We start from the raw sequence: 19,310 nt of genomic DNA, 5'->3' as shown, positions 1-19,310 counted from the left end.
TCTTTTACCAGATATTAAAATTGATTCTTATCCTTTATTAATGATGGCACTGCATGGAGCACATGCCAGGATGAACTTAACAGTGGAGCAGAGCTCACATCTCTATGCAGACCCTCAATGATACATAAGATTACATGCCAAATTAATCTCTCAAAAGGGTAGAAGCAGGAACAAATCAGAGGGCAACCCAAGATTCTCGATGTGCAAGAATCTTGTAAGGTGGGTTTAAAACTTTTCTGGGTGACTTTGATACACTTGCCTCCAGAGAGAATCCCTGCAGATAGAGATGACATCATAAAAAGCACGGGGGAAGGAAGAAATCATAAATAGTGCTGCACTTATTGAAAATAGTGCTGTGCTTATTTAAAAGAAAATAAAAAGCCAATTTAGAGATGGTTGGATGGCATTGACAATGGACATGATTTTGAGCAAATTCATGGATGGTGATGGACAGGGTAGATGGTGATGGACAGGGTAGATGGTGATGGACAGGGAGGCCTGGCGTGCTGCAGTCCATGGGGTTGCAAAGAGTCAGACACGACTGAGCAATTGAACAAAAACAACTTGTATCACATCCCCCCAAAATTCCAAGTGGATCAGAGTTAAATGTAAATAATGAATGCATTAAAACACTAACTCATCTGTGGAAGGGAGAGGACCCCCTATTAATAAAATAGAAATAACAATAGGGAAAGATGCATAGTTTTGACTTTAAAAAGTAGACTATTTTTTGGGGGGTGTCAAAAACCATAAACAAAAATAAAAGCTAAAGCACAAAGTGGGAAAAATATTCACAACAGGTATGACATTTACTGGAGAGTCTTTTATGTCAGGCACCAAAGGACACCATAAACTTCTAAAGAAACTTGTATTTTTGATCAGAACAAAGCGATTGAATCTCAGCATACAATCTGAATTATGTCAACTTTGTTGAGATAGAAACTCTCACAATGGATGATACAGTATCCTTTTTCATAGCTACTTGACCCAGTTGAGAACACAGTTCCTCTAAGTGCCTGCTATTGTGCCTCAGTTCAGTCGTGATTTTCAAATTTAAGATGTGGAGGGCTGGTTTCATGGTGGCTTCACAATAGACCCTATGGTAAAAAGGAAGTGCTAGGTTTGTTCTAAACTTTTATTTTGCCCCTTCAAGTTCACATGCAAGGGAGTAGGAAGCAAGGTATTGAGTAAAATATATTTGTTGATGTGCCTTTTACTGTGCTGGGTGCTTGACATGCATTAATATAATTTAATCCTAATTGCATTGGTATGGAAGTATCAACTGTATTTTTTATATGAGGCGATGCAAGTTGGTAGACTTTTATTCCATAGGCACTGTCTCTGCTAAAACACTGCTTTTCATTTTGCATTTTATTTTGCCCAAGCAAAACGGTAATGACTGAGATATCTTCTGTTATTAAAAAAACACACCATACACGGGCATTACCATGCAGTTAGGGCAAAAATTCTGCTATTACTCATCAAAAGTATGTGATATAAAAAAACCAACATCTTAAAAAACTAGTTTTCTAGCTATCACACATTCATACACTCTGTAAAAGCTCTGCCTGAAATATGGATGATAAAACAGTACAAAAGCAGGTTGAATAGAAGGAGAAAAAAATCAAATTAAAGCATCTCACCCTTATTAATTTTGCTTATAGCCCAGGAAATGCACAAAGAACCATCCTAAGATGAGCTTTGGGAAAGGTTTCTAATTATGGTTTGGATGCAGGTATTGATGATGTACAGAATCTCTTTTTTGCTTTAGTAAGCCATACAAGCTATTCCAGGGGCAACAGTGAACTGTTAGTTATACTCTGGTTTGGTAATTCCACATATACTCTTCTTTTAGGTATAAAATAGTTCAAACATACAACAAAGCAAAAATACAAAAATACAATGTAACAGGCAGCTAAGCACCCATTAGCTAAATTGTGCAGATGTCAAATGTTTGGGCTCTACTCACTTAACTGTTTTCTTTGTACCTATACATAATCTAAGAAGATATACACTAGAGCTCATCTCGAGGTAGCTGCTTGCCTAAAATTAGTGTATATCTCTCTGGTGTACATGTTTACCCTATTATAACATACATAAGTGGTACAAATAACAATGTACATTAGCTTTTGTTTTAAAAATTTACACAAACAGGATCTTACTAATACACCCTTTTGGAACTTTGTTCACTCAAATTGTGTTTATGTGGATATATGAAGGTCCCCCTCATTCATCTTCACAGATGCATAGTGTTCACTGTGAGAACAAACAACAGTTTGATTCTCCATTTCTCCTAACAATGGGTCTTTAGGTGGTTTCCACAGTTTCGTTATTAGAAACCACGTTCAAGTGAAGTCTCCTGCACGCATGTGTGGACATTTTCTATGGCTGACACCTAGAAGTAGAAATGCTTGGTTGTAAAGGGTATACACATTTTCATTTTATTTCATTTGTGACCAACTGCTCTCCCAAGTGATGTTTATCAGTTTATACACCTATTCCACCACTAGCAAGATGAGAGTGCCTCTACCCACATCCTCACCAATAGTTGGTTTTATCAGATTTACTAACTTTTGCCAATCTGAGAGGTGTGAAATGGCATCTCCCCAGGGTTTTAATTTGCATTTCCTTGATTACAAGTGAAAAGGAGCAGCAGTATCTCACGATTTTCTTTGCCCATTCATGTTTCTTCTTGGGTGAATGATCTATTCATATCTACACCTCTTTCCCTTTTCCCTATAATGAGTTGCCTGTATTCTTTTTTTCTTTCAAATCATTGACCTAATTCTTTAGATATTCTGTATACTAATCTTTGGTTCTTTATGTGGGATGCAAATAACTTCTACCAGTCTGAGACTTGTCTTTTACTTTGCTTATGTTTCTTCTGCCAGTCACCACAAGGAAAGGAAGACATTTTCTAATCAATAAATCTAGAGGAACCCTGGCCTTCTGGAATACAGACACCCTTCAAGGACCAAGCTAAAGAATTTGTAGATGAAACGATCTTATAATCAGACAGCTTAGCATTTCATTCAGATATAGTACACAGGAGTGCAAATGAGGTGTCCTTTGAGAAGCAAAATGTTTCCTGAGTGTTAATCTACAAAATTCAAACATGTTAGTATAGACATGCAAATTATTTTAGGGGGATACAAAGTCTCCTAGACCAGGAGTAGATCTGTTAAATGTATCAACATATTTAAAGAAAGAACTGGCCATTCACTAGCAGGTGAGAGAAACTTGGAAGAAAAAGTGAGGTGGCGTCTATGAAGATGTTGGTATTGCCCATCCAGACAGAGTCCAGGAGAAGAGTCTTAATCAATGGACCAGGAATATTATCACCCCACTGGTAAGGCCACAGCAAGGATTATGGTGGGGCTGGATCCAATTGATCTTCTTAGCCTAGTGACATTAAATATTAGATAATGAACTAGGAGGCAGCATAACAGGTTCATAGGGCAGCTGCTGCAACCAGACTGACTGAGTTCAATTTCTTGCTTCACCACTTACTATATAACCTTGTACAAGCTCTCTTTCCTCTGTTGAGAAAACAAGAATAATAGGAATACCTAACTCATAGTGTTATGAAGGCTAAATGAATGAATACATGTTCCTGGCCGCTAAGAAACAGTCAATGTATGTTACTGAAATGCTCAAATGCCAAAAGAAAGACAGGGGAAATATACAAAATGGAGTGGTCAGAAGCTTAAGATAAATATCAGAACTAGGAAGATACACAGTGGAAGCTGACTTGGACCAAATGAGGTGGGGAAAGCACTCAGAAAGGGCAATTGAGCTTTCACCAATAACAGCAAAGGCCAGGACAAGAGCTGTGCAGACCCATGCTATTTTGTGCTGGTCAGAACCATATTCTGAAACTTGAGCAAGTAGCAGAACAGAGGATGCCAGAAAAGGGGCGGTTTGAAAGAATGGGATTATTAAGCCTTAAAGCAGAAGACTAAAGGAAAGACAGAACAAAACTGTGTGTGTGCGGGCACGGTGTGTGTGTGGCCTCAGAGAGCAAGCAGAAAGAGGACCAGTGAAGGACAGGAGCTGCAAAAGCAGCATGTTTCACTTGACTGTAGAATAGGAAGCCAGTGAGTTATCTGCTAGTAGAACTATTTCATTATAGCATGGATCCTCAGCAGGCTGGGAAGGCAGCATTTTGAGCATTTAATAAGGTTTGGATCTGATGTTCCTAAGATCTCTTTGACAGTTTTGGGTTTTGCCTTCATAACGAGTGGTAACCAGGGGCCACCGGTGATCTTTGTCGGTCCATCAGGCTGTGCCTGCATAGTCATGCCCTCGGGCTCTTCAGATTGTGCGGCTGAGGGGGGGCGGTGCAGAGGAAGGAGGCTGCTTGCTGTATGGTCAGTGGTCCCCAAGCAGTTTTCCAGAACTTTCTTTTGTTCATTCATTCGTTAATATTCACTGCTAGAGAGACTGTTTAAACTCTATATAAAATAAATTGCTGGATTCTGGGAGTTTTGTGACATTTGTTATGTTAGGTGCTCATTGTAGCGTAAGGGAATTAGAGAAGGCGAGGTTCGGAAAAAGAACGAGACCGGCACTTTACAGGAACAGATCACCTTTAATGAGGCGAGAAGGGGCAGCAGTCAGATTAGTGAGCTGCTGCCCTAACCCAAGAAAAGAGTAAGTATATATAGGCGTATGTGTGGAAATCTACTGTCTTAAGGGGGCCTGTTCTTCTCCAAGGTTGTTCAGGATAGTTATCTCTTAAATGGTTGGGGCAAGGAATTCTGGAGATTGGCCAGAGGCTGGGACTGGCTGGGAGCTGGGCGTAATCAACCTTAAGGTCCATTTTTTTTTCTTGGGGTGAGAGAGTTCTTTGTTTTGCATAGAATGGTGGGGAGCACCTGGAGGGGAGTTTTAACTCCAGGCTATTTTGAGCCGTGTAACTTTCCTTCACTCGGGTCTTTGCTTTGTTACTGTCACTTGGCTTTGTTAAGTGTAATCAGAGTGGTTGAACAGGTTACCACCTTGCATCCCGAACTGGAGGGACAAGGCACCTTCACTGTACAACTGGCTCAATGGTATAAACTCAGGTGGGAATGGTAATCACTCTGATGTGTGATTATTTTTAAATGTTATCCAGTGGCAAACTTCTGGACTAAAAGATCTAGATGCCTTCCTTTAACACGGCTGGTAATGCTGTTACAGGCCCTTTCCTGTTAGACAAATTTCCTTTCTATGTTTCCTACCTCTTCTCACGTTCTATCCCCTACCAGGACCTTCTAGCACCCCCAATACCCTCAACTCTAATTCTTTCCTCTCCTATACTCAGCAGCACCTCTTTCTCTTCCCCAGTTGAGTTTTATCTATTTTCTGACTTTCTCTTTGAATTGCCTTTCTCACAATGTAGTGTCCTCTTATGTGTCCCCTGATCTGTCGGAAGCAGAAATGTTTCATTATTTGGGTGGAAATTTGGTTTGTACTCAAAAGAAAAACACTGTTTCCGCTATATTAAAAACAACTTTCAGCTGGTTGCAAAGGGAACTGATGAGGTTTGCATGCATGTTCATATTCAGTTCCCCTTTGTGGCCAGTGAGACTTGAAAAACACTGGAACACACAGGGTCAGCTCTTGTGCAGACTGATTATAGAGTTCCAAATATATGTGGCAAGTGGTGAGAGGAGTCAGCTAAATAAGTAAATGAGGGTCTCATGCTCTGTCAGCTGGCATTTGTGATCCTGCAAATAACTAAACCTCCAGTAACAAGTACAACCTAGCATGGTGGACAGAACGCTACGAGAGGGGCAAGCTAGACTAATCATCTTTCTATATCCTTTTAGGCTCTAGTATTGGAGATACCTGGGGCTTCCCCGATGGTTCAGATGGTAAAGAATCTGCCAGCGATGCAGGAGACAGGGGTTCGATCCCTGGGTTGGGAAAATCCCCTGCAGCAGGGTGTGGCAACCCACTCCAGTATTCTTGTCTGGAGAATCCCATGGACAGAGGAGGCTGATGGGCTATAGTCCATAGGGTCGCAAAGAGTCAGACACGGCTGAAGTAACTTAGCAGGCAGGCAGGCAGGCATTGGAGATATCATGTCCACTTTACTTTACTGATTCCTAAGATGTTGATGCTCACTCTTGCCATCTCTTGCTTGACCATGTCTAATTTACCTTGATTCATGGACCTAACATTCCAGGTTCCTATGCAGTATTATTCCTTAAAGTCCACTGGACTTTACTTTCACCACCAGACACATCCACAAATGAACGTTGTTTCTGCTTTGGCCCAGCTGCTTCATTCTTTCCGGGAGCTTTTAGTAATTGCCCTCCACTCTTAGGATCCACTTCTTACAATCAAGTTAGCAGAAACAGACTTTTCCTCTAGTTTTACTGAAAAGCTAGATTAGTTCTAGAAATAGAAAGGGGCTATTTACAGAGGATAAAAAGTACAAAGGAAAGAGTATGGATACTTTCAATACACCTCTTCATAGAAGAAATGAGCAAAAGAAAATGACAGCTCCAAGACTGAAGCAAGGCACGGTGGGTATGTCTTTGCAAAGTAAAGTTTTCTTTTTGGATGTTATCCAAGAAACAATGGACTCTGAGGTACGCATACTATATCAATCCTTAAGGAAGAGCCACTGTATTGTACTTTGAGGGAAAAAATATAAAAATCTAGTTAGAACATTGCTGTTGCAAGTGCATTAAAGAAAAGATGGTAGATTAAAATTCTCTGCAGCTCTTCCCATCCAGTAGTGGAGTCTTTGCCTATCTCTTGAGTCTGAGCAGGTACTGTGACTTGCTTTGACCAATAAAATGTAGTAGACATTGTATGGCATCTGAGCAAAGCCTTAAGAGGCCTCACAGATTCCAGTTTTGTGTTCCTGGAACCCCAAGACCACCACAGGGTAAATAAACCCAGGATGAAAAATTACATGGAGAGAGATACTTAGCCTGTACCACCATCTCAGCTGAGGCTCCAGACATGAGTGAGGCCATCGCGGACCACTGAGGCTCAGGTGAGCTACCCGATAACGAAGAAGCTGCATGAATGGACCCCAGAACAAATTGCAGGATTGAGAGTGAACCAATGGTTGTTGTCAGAAGTCACCAAGTCTAGGCGTGGTTTGGTATGTAGCAGTAGATAAATGATGCACATAACATTAAAAGTATGTATGCCATTAGACAACAAATATAGTAAGTAATTTCATTGACAAAAAAGACAATGCCTTGAATTATTTTGCTTAAAAGCTCTGTGTGTGTGTGTGTGTGTGTGTGTGTATCTGGGTATGAAAGAGACAGGGAGAGAAACTTATTTTCCAAACCACTGAAGAGTGGGGATTGGAAGGGCTATTGAAGATTTAGTAATGAACAATGTGTTGACAGAGATAAAAACAAGCATATGCTGCGTGATGAGGCAACTGGTTAGGTGATCTCTTAAGAGGAAGGGATCTACAGAGTTTGTTAAATAGACAGGAAGAAGTGACTACAGGGGAGGGTCAAGGTAATTTCTCCTCTGCTTTCTTCATTAGGTAAAAGACCTTTTAAATGACATTGGTTAATAACATGATATGACATGCTGTTTTCATTACAAGCCTTTTAGTATTATTTGAGTTTACAAAACTATGTCCATGAATTGCTATGATTAAAAAAAAGTTAAGAAAAGCTACAGATATGAGAAAAACTTTCATATAAAATGTCAGACTTTCTTTTTACCACTACGGTAATTGTAGTTGTGAATGACTTTACGAAGGTTAACACTTGTGGTAATCACTAGTATAAAGCAAAACAAAATCTCCAAAGGACATAGCCTATTAAAGACAGATGAGTGTCAATGGGTTTTCAGCTTAAGGACAGAAATCCAATGTCCTTACAATGACTTTTATCTTACCACGTTTAAAGTGTTTTCCAGCTACGAAAATAAAGAAGCTTATCATTTTCTCAGAGCTTAAAAAAAACCCTAAACTTTTAAATTGTTCTAATTTTCTAGCTGGAAGATAGTGCAAAGCAGGCAGCTTATGCTTCAACCTTTAACAGTAAAAGAGGTTTAACTAGGGCTGGTAGTAGATTGCCCTCTACTGGTCAAAGCATCACCAAAGAAATGATTCTCTACAGACTTGTCTGTGTTAAAATTTAGGGTGGAGAGGGAGGTGGGAGGGGAGATCGGGACGGGGAATACATATAAATCCATGTCTGATTCATGTCAATGTATGACAAAACCCACTACAATATTGTAAAGTAATTAGCCTCCAACTAATAAAAATAAATGGGAAAAAAATTTAACTGTGGTTGCTTCTTTTCAATTTTCTCTACCAAATACTTCTGGCGATATGGAATTCCAGAGAACTTATATTTCCTGCCTTCAATATTTATGTGTAGGTTTATTAAAACAATACATTTTAGACTGGCTTTTGATGGAGGAAGAACAAGAGACTACATGGTAATATTAGAAACTATACCATACATAGTACAATTTGAGAAATATCTAATGAAACACCAACACTTGCTTAGAGTGACACCTTAAAATGACTACTTCAAGTCTAATATATCTCTGCCAGTCAAAACATTATGAAGACACAACCACCAATATAAGAAATGATTCAGACAAGGATCACCAATGAATGCTAAAATCCACTGGGTAAAACGGGGAAAAATATATTTAGAGCGTCTCAAAATATGACACCCTCAGATTACTTATCAATTGCAAAGGGCAAAAGCACCAGTATAATGGAGAGTTGGCAGCAATTAATAAATGTCCAGATTGAAACCCGATACAGTTTTGGTCACCAGGGATATTTGGTCACCTTTACCTAAACAGTCCAGATTCTGGTAGCAGCGAAGAATATGGGATCTGAAGTCACACTATCAGTGACTTCAGTAATAGCCCTACAATATACCAGTTGTAGTACCATCAACAAGTTATTTATCCTCTATGGACCTGAGTCTCCTCACCTAGGAAATGACAGTAATAATGGTACCCATCTCAGAGATACTTTAATTAAATATAGCATAAAAATTAAATGAATTAATATAGATAAAAGCACTTCAGTGGTTATCATTTGTTATTATTATAAATTCCCTAAAAGTGGTTCTCAGGAAAGTTTGTTACTGCAATACTTGGGGCTCTTAATAAGAGAAAAGAAATATAGACACTAATAGGTATAGGATGTAAGACCTTAGATACTCAACTCTTACTCATTTTCCTTTGACATCTTTTTTCCCCTTGAATAAAGATAGTGATACAGAGCAGCAGACTTACCCTCCAGACAATCTTATCTAGAAATTCCAAAGAAGTGACTGGTAATAAAATGGCCAGGAAATGGTCTTTGGAAGAAAAGCGGCAATGATGAGGGTTCTGGGCACTGATACATGATGCCTTTTTAACTCCCTAAATCTCACTGCAAGTCATAATCCAAGTCACTAGGGTATAGGTGTACGTATATATTTTATACATGTGACAATAAAATGGCCTAAATTATTTTAAGAATTCTATCATCCAATATTGCATTTTCAGAAATCTTAGTCTACTTTTGGCTTTTCAAAGAACTTGAAAACAAAAAGGTCGGTAGGTTTTGAAGCATGATATGAACCAAAATTGACTGACTCAAAGATGTTGAAATTAAAAATTTGACCGTCCTCAAAAATATCTTTGCCTCATCTAATCCAATGTTGAAATTTCCCTCTCCCTAAAATCTGCTAATTTCCCATCTGCTTTCCAACTGCCCCCTTTGTGGAGATTCTAGTTCTAATGACTGCCACCATGCTTCGATGGTGTGCATTTCTAGAAGACAATGTACCCAGTACATTCAAGCCTATCTGGAAAGACAAAAGCCAAAGGTGAAGTATAGTGAAACTCTAACTGGCAGTTCCATTTTATGTTTTGTCATTAGACCTTTCTTACAAAAGAAAAGAAAGAAAGTGAAGTCGCTCAGTCGTGTCCCACTCTTTGCGACCCCATGGACTGTAACCTACCAGGTTCCTGTGTCCATGGGATTTTCCAGGCAAGAGTACTGGAGTGGGTTGCCATTTCCTTCTCCAGAGGTAATCACTTTTCTGTGCTATTATACATTTCCACACTTTGGACTATAATTTCTGCTGTTTTTTTTTTTTAAAACAGTTCTTGAGGGAAATACTCCCAAGCCAGCTTGTAGCAGCGAGTAGAGGATCTTCACACCCTGATTAAGGGTGAGACGGCCATGATTACAGCTGCTCGTGGTAGATGGTGAGGCCTGAGCACAGTGCAACTGGAGACAGAGACAGGGCTGTGGTCAGACACCACATCCTGAAGAGAGCGGGGACCTCAGGGAGCCTTGAACAAACCACAGCTTTGAGTAACAGGTCTCTGTTTCGCTCCTCCTAAAGGTAACTGCTGGCTCGGGTGTGCGGTGAACTGGATAAAGGCTTCTACTGCTCCCTCACCCCACTCCCCCTTAAAGAAATAATTACCTTTTGAATGTGAAGTTCTAATGTGGACCACATAAGGCATGTCTTCCCTTACTGCACTCCAGCCTCCCAACGCCCTGAGCTTCTGAGTCATCAGAGACAGGGCTTTAAAGACCCACTGTTGCCATTTTAGAAGACACTAACTGGTAGGTCAAAATAACTGTCTAGTTTAAGCACAATGGTGCAGGTGTGACTGAGCTGTCTTGCGTCCTCTGGGTTCTGGCTCTGAGGCAAGTTGAAAAGGGACCCTGTCCTAATCTCAGTGATCCGCCAAGAAAGCTCTTATATACCCCTGCTGAATACAGCTCACTGTGGATTGTCAAACTGCACTGGAGCATGCCTGCCCTTTGAACATCTAACATCTCAAAAGCAGGAAACTTCATACATGGCAGGACTTACACTCTGGGGAATTACTCTAATACCTCAAGGAGTAAATCATAAGGGTCAGAGCAGAACACTGAGGAAGCCAGTATTTGGCAGAGGATATAGGAAGTAATTAGAATGGTTAGGCAAGAGCATTTAGACTTGGAAACAGAAGCAGAACTTTGAAGAAGAGAAGCATGGGAAAGATGAATGAGAACCAAAGAAAACTTTAGGTGACCTAAATGAGAAAAGTCCAAGGGGCCACTTTGACTCTTGACATTTCTGCCTAAGCTATATTTCTGGTAATTCTCTGACATCCACACCTTTTACCAATTGCATGCATACTGCCCAGTGTCTTAGAAAAATATAAATAAAAATTTCCTTCTGTTTCAATTAGGGAACTCAAAATCACTAAAATCATAAAGACTTTATACTGATATTGATGGAATAAAAATTAACTTAATGAAGTCCAAAGTTTTCCAAGAAAGAATAAAATTGGGCTTGAGTTCTCCCAGTCAATTCTGCTACCTCAGAGCCTAGAAACCCTGTCTATGAATAAAAGTATTGAAAGCTTGACTCTAGTTTACTTACCCTTATTGACTCTAGAGAAAAACCAGTAATTGCCAAGGTAGAGGGTGAGGTTGGAAAAAAAAAGCACAAAAAACCCAAACATGTGCCTTAAAGTAAATTTACTAGCTGTGCTGCCTTGGGCATGTTATACTTCTTCAGTGACCTCCACACACTACTGAAAACACAGCAGGAATGCCAATAAACATTTGTGAAATGAATTGCACTGTTTAAGAAAACTACAGAGCATTAAAAAAAAATCAAAATAGAGGAAGAAAAGGTGAAAATTACACCTATCCAGGCATTCTTGCCAGATAAATTATGTCATCTGACTATCATTTTAAGCAGTACTTCTGACTCTTCCTTGGTTCAATGGTTGATTGCCATTTGTGGTAGCCAGCATCCAAGATGGCCCCCAAGAACCATCACCTCTTGATATTTATACCTCCCACACTGAATCACTGCTGGCTTTAGGCGACCAACAGAATACTGCAGAAGTGATGGTGTTGACTTTGGAAGCTAGATTTTTTAAAAAAAGGCATTGAAACTATGGCCTTGTTCTCTTCAATTACTTGCTCTGTGAGGACAGATGGCTACACGACCTTGGGCAACTTATGTGACTTTTCTGAGGTTCAGTTTTCCTCAACTATAAAATGAAGATACTTATTTCATAGTATTTATTTCACAGAGTATTGTGAAGACTAAATACGATATGCATGTAAAGCATTTAACAGGATGCCTGGCACATAACAGGCTTTCATTAAATGAGGCTAATACTAGTGGTGGTGGTGATAGAAGCTGAAGTAGCAACAATTGATTGGATGTGAGATGTGAAGGAAAGAGTGGAATCAAGGATGATTCCTAGGTTTTTAGCTTGAATAACTGAAGAAGTGATGGTGTCATCTAGCTGAGTTTGGGGTCAATGGAAGATAAGTTGTAGAGAGTAAGGACATTCTTCTTTCTTGGACCAAAGGTGCTTAACTCTCAAAAAGGTAATACTAAAATTATCTTTCGACCACTTATAAATAGGATTCCTTTTACATTTTTTCTTCTCTAAATTATTTCAAACTGTTTTCTAAAAATTTTATTTATTAATTGGTAGAAAATTGCTTTACAATTTTGCGTTGCTGTCTGCCGTACAACAGTGCAAATCAGTCTATATATATATATATCCCTTCCTTCCCTCTCTCTATCCTACCCTTCTAGGTCATCACAGAGTGCCAGGCTGGGCTCCCTGTGTTATTTAGCAACTTCCCACTATTTCACACATGATAGTGTATGTATGTCAAAACTACTTTCTTAATTTGTCCCACACTACCCCTCTGCGTCTACAAGTCCATTCTCTACTAGGTTCATCAGTACTTTTCTAGATCTCATATATATGTGTTAATATACGATACTTGTTTTTCTCTTTCTGATTTACTTCGCTCTGTAAAAGAACCTCTAGGTTCATCCACCTCACTACAACTGGCACACATTCATTCCTTTTTATGGCCGAATAATATTCCATTGTATAAATTTACCACAATTTCTTTATCCATTCATCTGTTGATGGACATCTAGACTATTTTTTGTTCTAGATAATTTCTTCCTGGAACACGAAAAATTGTTGAAATAAAAATGATAGGAATTCCTGAGGCCAGATTATTCTGCAATCAATGCTCATGTACCCCCAGATGAGTCACTGTTCTTAATTAAATGATGGCAAGCATTGCAAAGATGAATAACAGCAGAACAAAATTCAGACACTCAGGTAGTCCTCATTATTATCTTAAAGAGAAATATTAGCAAGCATTAGGGTGAATTCATCTAATCAACAAGAACTAAGATAAGCATGACGGGTTATGAGAAATGGCAAAGTATATTTCTTAATTTTAAATGAATATTGTTACAGATAACTGAAGTGCTTGAGACTGATGAAATCAGATTGCTGTTCCCATCCTCAGACTCCCACTTGTTTAACTATGGTACTTAGCATTAATTTAGTTAATAGTCAATAGACTGATGAAACAATCCTATACATCAAGTTGGTTTCACAGTTCTTTATATTGTAATATAACTATTGATTTTATTTGAGGCATACTTGGTCTTCAGTTCTGGCACTTTTCAGGATTTCCCAAATTCATAATGAAATGCTCCAAAAAATGTACTGCTTTTAAATCTGAATGGAGGCAGCAGAGGACAATCTGAAATAGAATGGGTTAGTCTACTGGGGAAATGGCAACCTATGCCAGTATTCTTGCTGGTATAATCCCATGGACAGAGGAGCCTGGTGGGCTACGGTCCATGGGGTCGCAAAGAGTCGGACATGACATAGCAACTGAGTGCGCACACACACACACACATACACACACACACACACACACCCATGGACAGAGGAGCCTGGTGGGCTACGGTCCATGGGGTCGCAAAGAGTCGGACATGACATAGCAACTGAGTGCGCACACACACACACACACACACACACACACACACACACACACACCCATGGACAGAGGAGCCTGGTGGGCTACGGTCCATGGGGTCGCAAAGAGTCGGACATGACATAGCAACTGAGTGCACACACACACACACACACACACACACACACCCCAAGATGAGACCAAAACCTTTGAGTGTAGTCTGTGCTTACAGTGTACTGCTCTGGGCCTCACTTCTTTATCCCCCAGTTCTATGATATTTGATTCCAGTAACCCCCTACAAGTAAAACAACTTTGAATTCTGCTTCCCTTTATTCACAGTAAAGCTGAGTTGCAAATAAGCCACCCACAAATGATTTTACAGATAAGTTTGTACCAATATTTTAGAGGGTTACTATGGAATGGTTCCCTCTACCACTGTATTTTTATAAAAGTAACTAGTCACGGGGACTAAACCTTTGAACTTAACTTCGGCCAAGCATGCTAATGAAGCTAAGTGAGGTGTAACCGGTTCATGAAATAATAATAAGGAAGCACAGTATATATATTGTCCACCAACTTCCTCCCACTATAGAAATAGAGAAATGAGCTTTTTTTTTGAGAAGGTAGTTGCTACATTCACCATAACTATCGAATTTCTTCAATACTGTGTTTAATTTCCTTTCTTCCCACTGTAGTTGGTGTCATGCAAGAATCTATTCTCCCTGAGTAAAACTGAAAGATAATGGAAGACTGATGATCAGAGAATTATAAATCTGAAATTGAGCATCACCATCCTGAACAACAGAGCCTTGGCTGGCATAAACTACTGATACAGGTAAGACTGATCACTCAGTTTGAGCTTAAAAGTTAACTCTTTATATAAAAACTCTAACAGGATTAAAATGTTTACATTTTAAAACTGATCACTAAGAAAGGTCAGCATATTAATTATGTAGGTAACCGTTAGTAGCTAAAGTTAGAATTGTAGATGTCTTTCATTTGTCAAATTAGCAGAGGTACAATGTGTTACAGGACTGATTCAAGACAGGCATTCTGCTGAGTGGAACGCAGACTTGCACACATTTTCTAAAGAGCCATTCTGTATATATAACATGTGATTGTTATTTGATTTCTTAAGCCTTATGGTTTCTACATTTTAGAAAATAATTATCTAGCCGTTTTATAATCAAACTTTACTTTTAAAGGAGAGGTACATAGTAGATACAAGTTTGATGTTTGGCAAGCTAAAGATGGTCAACTAGTTGTTGTTTGTTATACTGAAGGTTCCTCTAGAATCTCAAGGTCATCCATCCGATAAAGCTAGCCTCTGTGAAGGTCTTTTTACCTCTCCTCTATTCTGAAGCATTTGCTAGGGTAAAATAGAAAAGCAAGGCAATGGTAATGAATAAGATGATGACAGATACTCTATGTGGTGGTCTAGCTTTTTTGTTTTTTAAAAAGAATACTATCCATTAATACAAAAGCACCACCTTTATAGATTTTAGTACACAATGCATTATCTATACAAGGCAGTAGCTAGTGTTTTTCTTTAACATCATCACAAAAGGAAGTTTCATTCCTTGTGTAATATAAACAACCACTTTGATCAGATAATTTTTTTCCTTAAGAAATAAACTGGCTAATTTCACTCTCTGATTTTTAAATCAATTCCCATTTGCCAGGCTGTACTGGACTCAGATAAAAACTCACTCTGAAACATATGCACCATTTTCTAAATAAAAATTGCAAAGCAACAAAATAACATGATAGACACTGGTAGACATTAAGGGTCTTAGTATTTGAACCTAGAGATACTCAAGCTTTCAAGCCTTTGAGTGAAGATGGGTTTAAAAAGTAATTTCAAAATTACAGTGGTATATTTTGGGAAATGTCCCTACTTTTACAATCTAAGATGCAAAAAATATAATCTGATTCTGAAGAGGGGTAAAGAGTAAAATATCCCTGAGGGGCTAGGAGCATATAGGAATCTCAGAAGGCACCGTACAGCAAAAAAATTTTGTGGTTATCAAAAGAGAGAATGAGAAGAAAAAAACTGAGTATCCTTATTCTAGATTATAAAAGAGTGGAGAATGTGGTACTTAGAAATGTATGGTGAAAAATACGGAGAACTGAAGCACATTCTGAAAAGAGCTCATGGTTTTTATTTGACCAGAATCCAAAACCTTTTCTTATTTCCAACTACAAGAAAAATAAAGGAATGAGAAAAATATGAAAAGGAGTCTGTATGTGTACCTTTTGAAGCAAGAGACATTTAAAAACAAGACATTAAAAAGGCCAAATCATACCTGCATTTATACTGTGGTTAAAGTATCTTCACCAAAACACATTTCTCTGAAAAACCAAGGTACTAAGTTACACACAAAGACACATGAGGGCGCTCTAACCAACAAGCAATAGCAACTACAGTTTGATTCAGAATTTTAAACTAAATTTTTACTAAAGTATGATAGATGAGCATTAAATACCTGAAATAAGAAGTTACTGATGACATCCGGTAAGGACCCTGGTATCCTGGTGTCTATCCTTGGTCACTACATTTTTCTTCTGTTTAATTCAAGATCTTGCCTGAATGTTGATACAGAATTAAGTTTACTTTTGAAATATGAAAAGAGACTCTTTTAATAGTATTGGATTAGAGAGAAGCCCTTTAATTTAGCCATGAAAAGACACCATTTTTAAAAGTATTTATGGACAATTAAGGTGGTAATTTGGAGAAGGAAATGGCAACCCACTCCAGTATTCTTGCCTAGAGAATCCTGTGGACAGAGGGGCCTGGTGGGCAGCTGTCCATAGGGTCACACAGTCGGACACGACTGAAGTGACTTAGCATGCATGCATGCATTGGAAAAGGAAACGGCAGCCCACTCCAGTATTCTTGCCTGGAGAATCCCAGGGACAGAGAAGCCTGGTGGACTGCCATCTATGGGGCAGCAAAGAGTTGAACACGACTAAAGCAACTTAGCAGCAGCAGCAGCAGCAAGGTGGTAATTAAAAATTGGTCTTCTGTTAACATGACCACAAAATACTTTTGCAAGTTTCCTTTGGCCAGTAAGTATTGCTTGCATGTGTGCCTTAAAATTCTAAAAATTACCTTCCTAGGCCAAAATCAATTGTCTTTTACAAACTACCTTAAAATCCAGTATAAGAATTACACATTTCTCTAGTATAAAAGAATAAATCTCAGGCATTTAACTATTTCTATCAAATTTTATTCTTTAGACAAAGGCACCATCCACAATAATCAACTTCCTGCTTTTATTTCAATTGGACAATCGTGATTAGAAAAGGTGAGAAGCCATCTATACTTTCCCTTTCCATCCACTATATTTATGTTACTATTTTATTTTAGCCAATGCTTAAAAAAACTACTCAGTTTAAATGCCATTTGTAATTTTAATATTAAATATCTGCAACTCTGTTCTAGCTCCTGTGGCAAAATTCAAGGAAATCTGATATAAATGAGTAACAACTCAACATGTTGTATTCAACCATCCAAGATCTCTTACATGGCTTTACCGATCATTTATACCTTCCTTTGTATCATTGGTCTGTTTGGAAATTCTCTCTCCCAGTGGATATTTTTAACAAAAATAGCTAAGAAAACATCAACACACATCTACCTAGCACATCTTGTGACTGCAAACTTACTTGTGTGCACTGCCATGCCTTTCATGGGTATCTATTTCCTGAAAGGTTTTCAGTGGGAATATCATTCTCCACAATGCAGGGTGGTCAATTTTTTGGGAACTCTATCCATGCATGTAAGTATGTTTGTCAGCCTCTTAATTTTAAGCTGGATTGCCATAAGCCGCTATGCTACCTTAATGAAAAAGGATTCCACACAAGAGACCACTTCGTGCTACGAGAAAGTATTTTACGGCCACTTACTGAAAAAATTTCGCCAGCCCAACTTTGCCAGAAAACTATGTGTTTACATATGGATAGTTGTTCTAGGCATAATTATTCCAATTATCATATACTACTCGGTTGAAGAGGCTACAAAAGGGGAAGAGACGAAGTGCTATAATTTACAGATGGAACTAGGAGCTGAGATCTCTCAGACTGCAGGCCTCATTGGAACCACATTTATTGGGTTTTCATTTTTAGTTGTCCTAACATCATACTACTCTTTTGTCAACCATCTGAGAAAAATAAGGACTTGTACATCCATTACAGAGAAAGATCTGACTTACAGCTCTGTGAAAAGGCATCTTTTGGTCATTCAGATTCTACTAATAGTTTGCTTCCTTCCATACAGTATTTTTAAACCCATTTTTTTTGTTGTATACCAAAGAATGGAGTGTCAGCAACTGAATCACTTAATTGAAATAAAAAACATCCTCACCTGCCTTGCATCAGCCAGAAGCAGCACAGACCCCATTATATTTCTTTTTTTAGATAAAACATTCAAGAAGACACTATACAGTCTCTTTACAAAACCTGATGCACCCCATCTGCAACCCTCTGATTGATTTCTGAATGGAAAATACCACCAAACAGAAAAGTGTTCATATGACCCTACTGGGGCCCCTAAACGACGGGTTTAACAGGTCATAGCTTGGTTGATAATAGGCACTAAGAAAGCCTCTTTGGTTTTTAAAAACAAAATCAACCAACAAACAAACATAAAACTCACTTTATGGTTCTACTTAGAGTGAAAGTTGAGATGGCAGAGACTTACAGAGGCAAAAGACAAGTATACTGCAAGGAGGCCACCACATATGAAACCATCAGATGATTTTCTGTTTAAACTCAACCATGGATGCTTCTACGCAAAGCACAATAATTCAAAACTAGAGGATAAAGCAGCAAATGGTTTATGACTTTCCTACTTTCTAGTAATTAGACTACAAGGGTCCATGTATGGGTAATGTATTGTTGGTAACTTTTAAAATGAGTAAAAGAAAGAAGTGAATAAGAAATTTCCTCATTTAAGTCCTATCTAAGTGTATGAATAATGCACTGTAAAAAATCTAAGGTTTTATAAACACATTATTTATTTGGTATTATCTGGTCCATGATCCTGGGAGAAGCAATATTCATTGATTCCAGTATTTATTAAGTAGATGTTATTTATAAATACGCTTAAATATTTAGATTAGGCTTTGTCAAAATAATTGACAAAATGTCATTATATGGTCTTCACATTTTGTTGATTTTCCTCTGTATTCAATATAAATAATGTTATTAATGACAAACAGTATCTAGCATGTAAATGTGTTCAATTAATTTTTGTGAAATAAATGAATGAATGATAGGCAGTATAAAAGTATCACCATTGTGAGACTGGTCTCTGGAGTTAAGAGTGCCTAGATTCAATCCTAGTTCCAACTCTTATTTAGCTGGACAATCTTAAGGAAATCACCCTCTGTAAGTGTTAATTTCTTCATTTGTAGAACAGAAAAATGCTATGTAATTCATAGGTATTATTATTAAGCCAGATGATGTTACTACTATGAGTAGCTCTCATTTACTAAGCATGTGTGATATGCCAGGCACTCCGCTTACAGGTTTCACATCTATTATTTTAATCATCACA

At 38.3% G+C, this 19,310-nt stretch overlaps 2 protein-coding genes across 9 annotated transcripts in view; one reads left to right on the top strand and one right to left on the bottom strand.

The window, feature by feature from the left end:
* CASK (calcium/calmodulin dependent serine protein kinase) overlaps nt 1-19,310 on the bottom strand; it is a 365,729-nt gene that overhangs the window by 151,408 nt on the left and 195,011 nt on the right. The gene's annotated exons all lie outside the window — the stretch shown is intronic.
* Nucleotides 14,378-18,252, top strand: GPR82 (G protein-coupled receptor 82). The gene is made up of 3 exons (XM_043458319.1): nt 14,378-14,585; nt 16,991-17,058; nt 17,196-18,252. Exon 3 carries the CDS (start codon nt 17,230-17,232, stop codon nt 18,241-18,243), a length of 1,014 nt encoding a protein of 337 aa, XP_043314254.1. The 5' UTR covers nt 14,378-14,585; nt 16,991-17,058; nt 17,196-17,229; the 3' UTR covers nt 18,244-18,252.

The sequence above is a fragment of the Cervus canadensis genome, chromosome X (assembly GCF_019320065.1).
Source record: "Cervus canadensis isolate Bull #8, Minnesota chromosome X, ASM1932006v1, whole genome shotgun sequence".
NCBI classification, from domain to species: Eukaryota; Metazoa; Chordata; class Mammalia; order Artiodactyla; family Cervidae; genus Cervus; species Cervus canadensis.
The sequence above is the reverse complement of the archived record's forward strand: the minus strand, read 5'-3'. Positions and strand labels throughout refer to the sequence as shown.

Bases quoted from the DNA above. Each gene is read 5' to 3' on its own strand.
- GPR82 (XM_043458319.1), top strand. From the start codon at position 17,230: ATGAGTAACAACTCAACATGTTGTATTCAACCATCCAAGATCTCTTAC.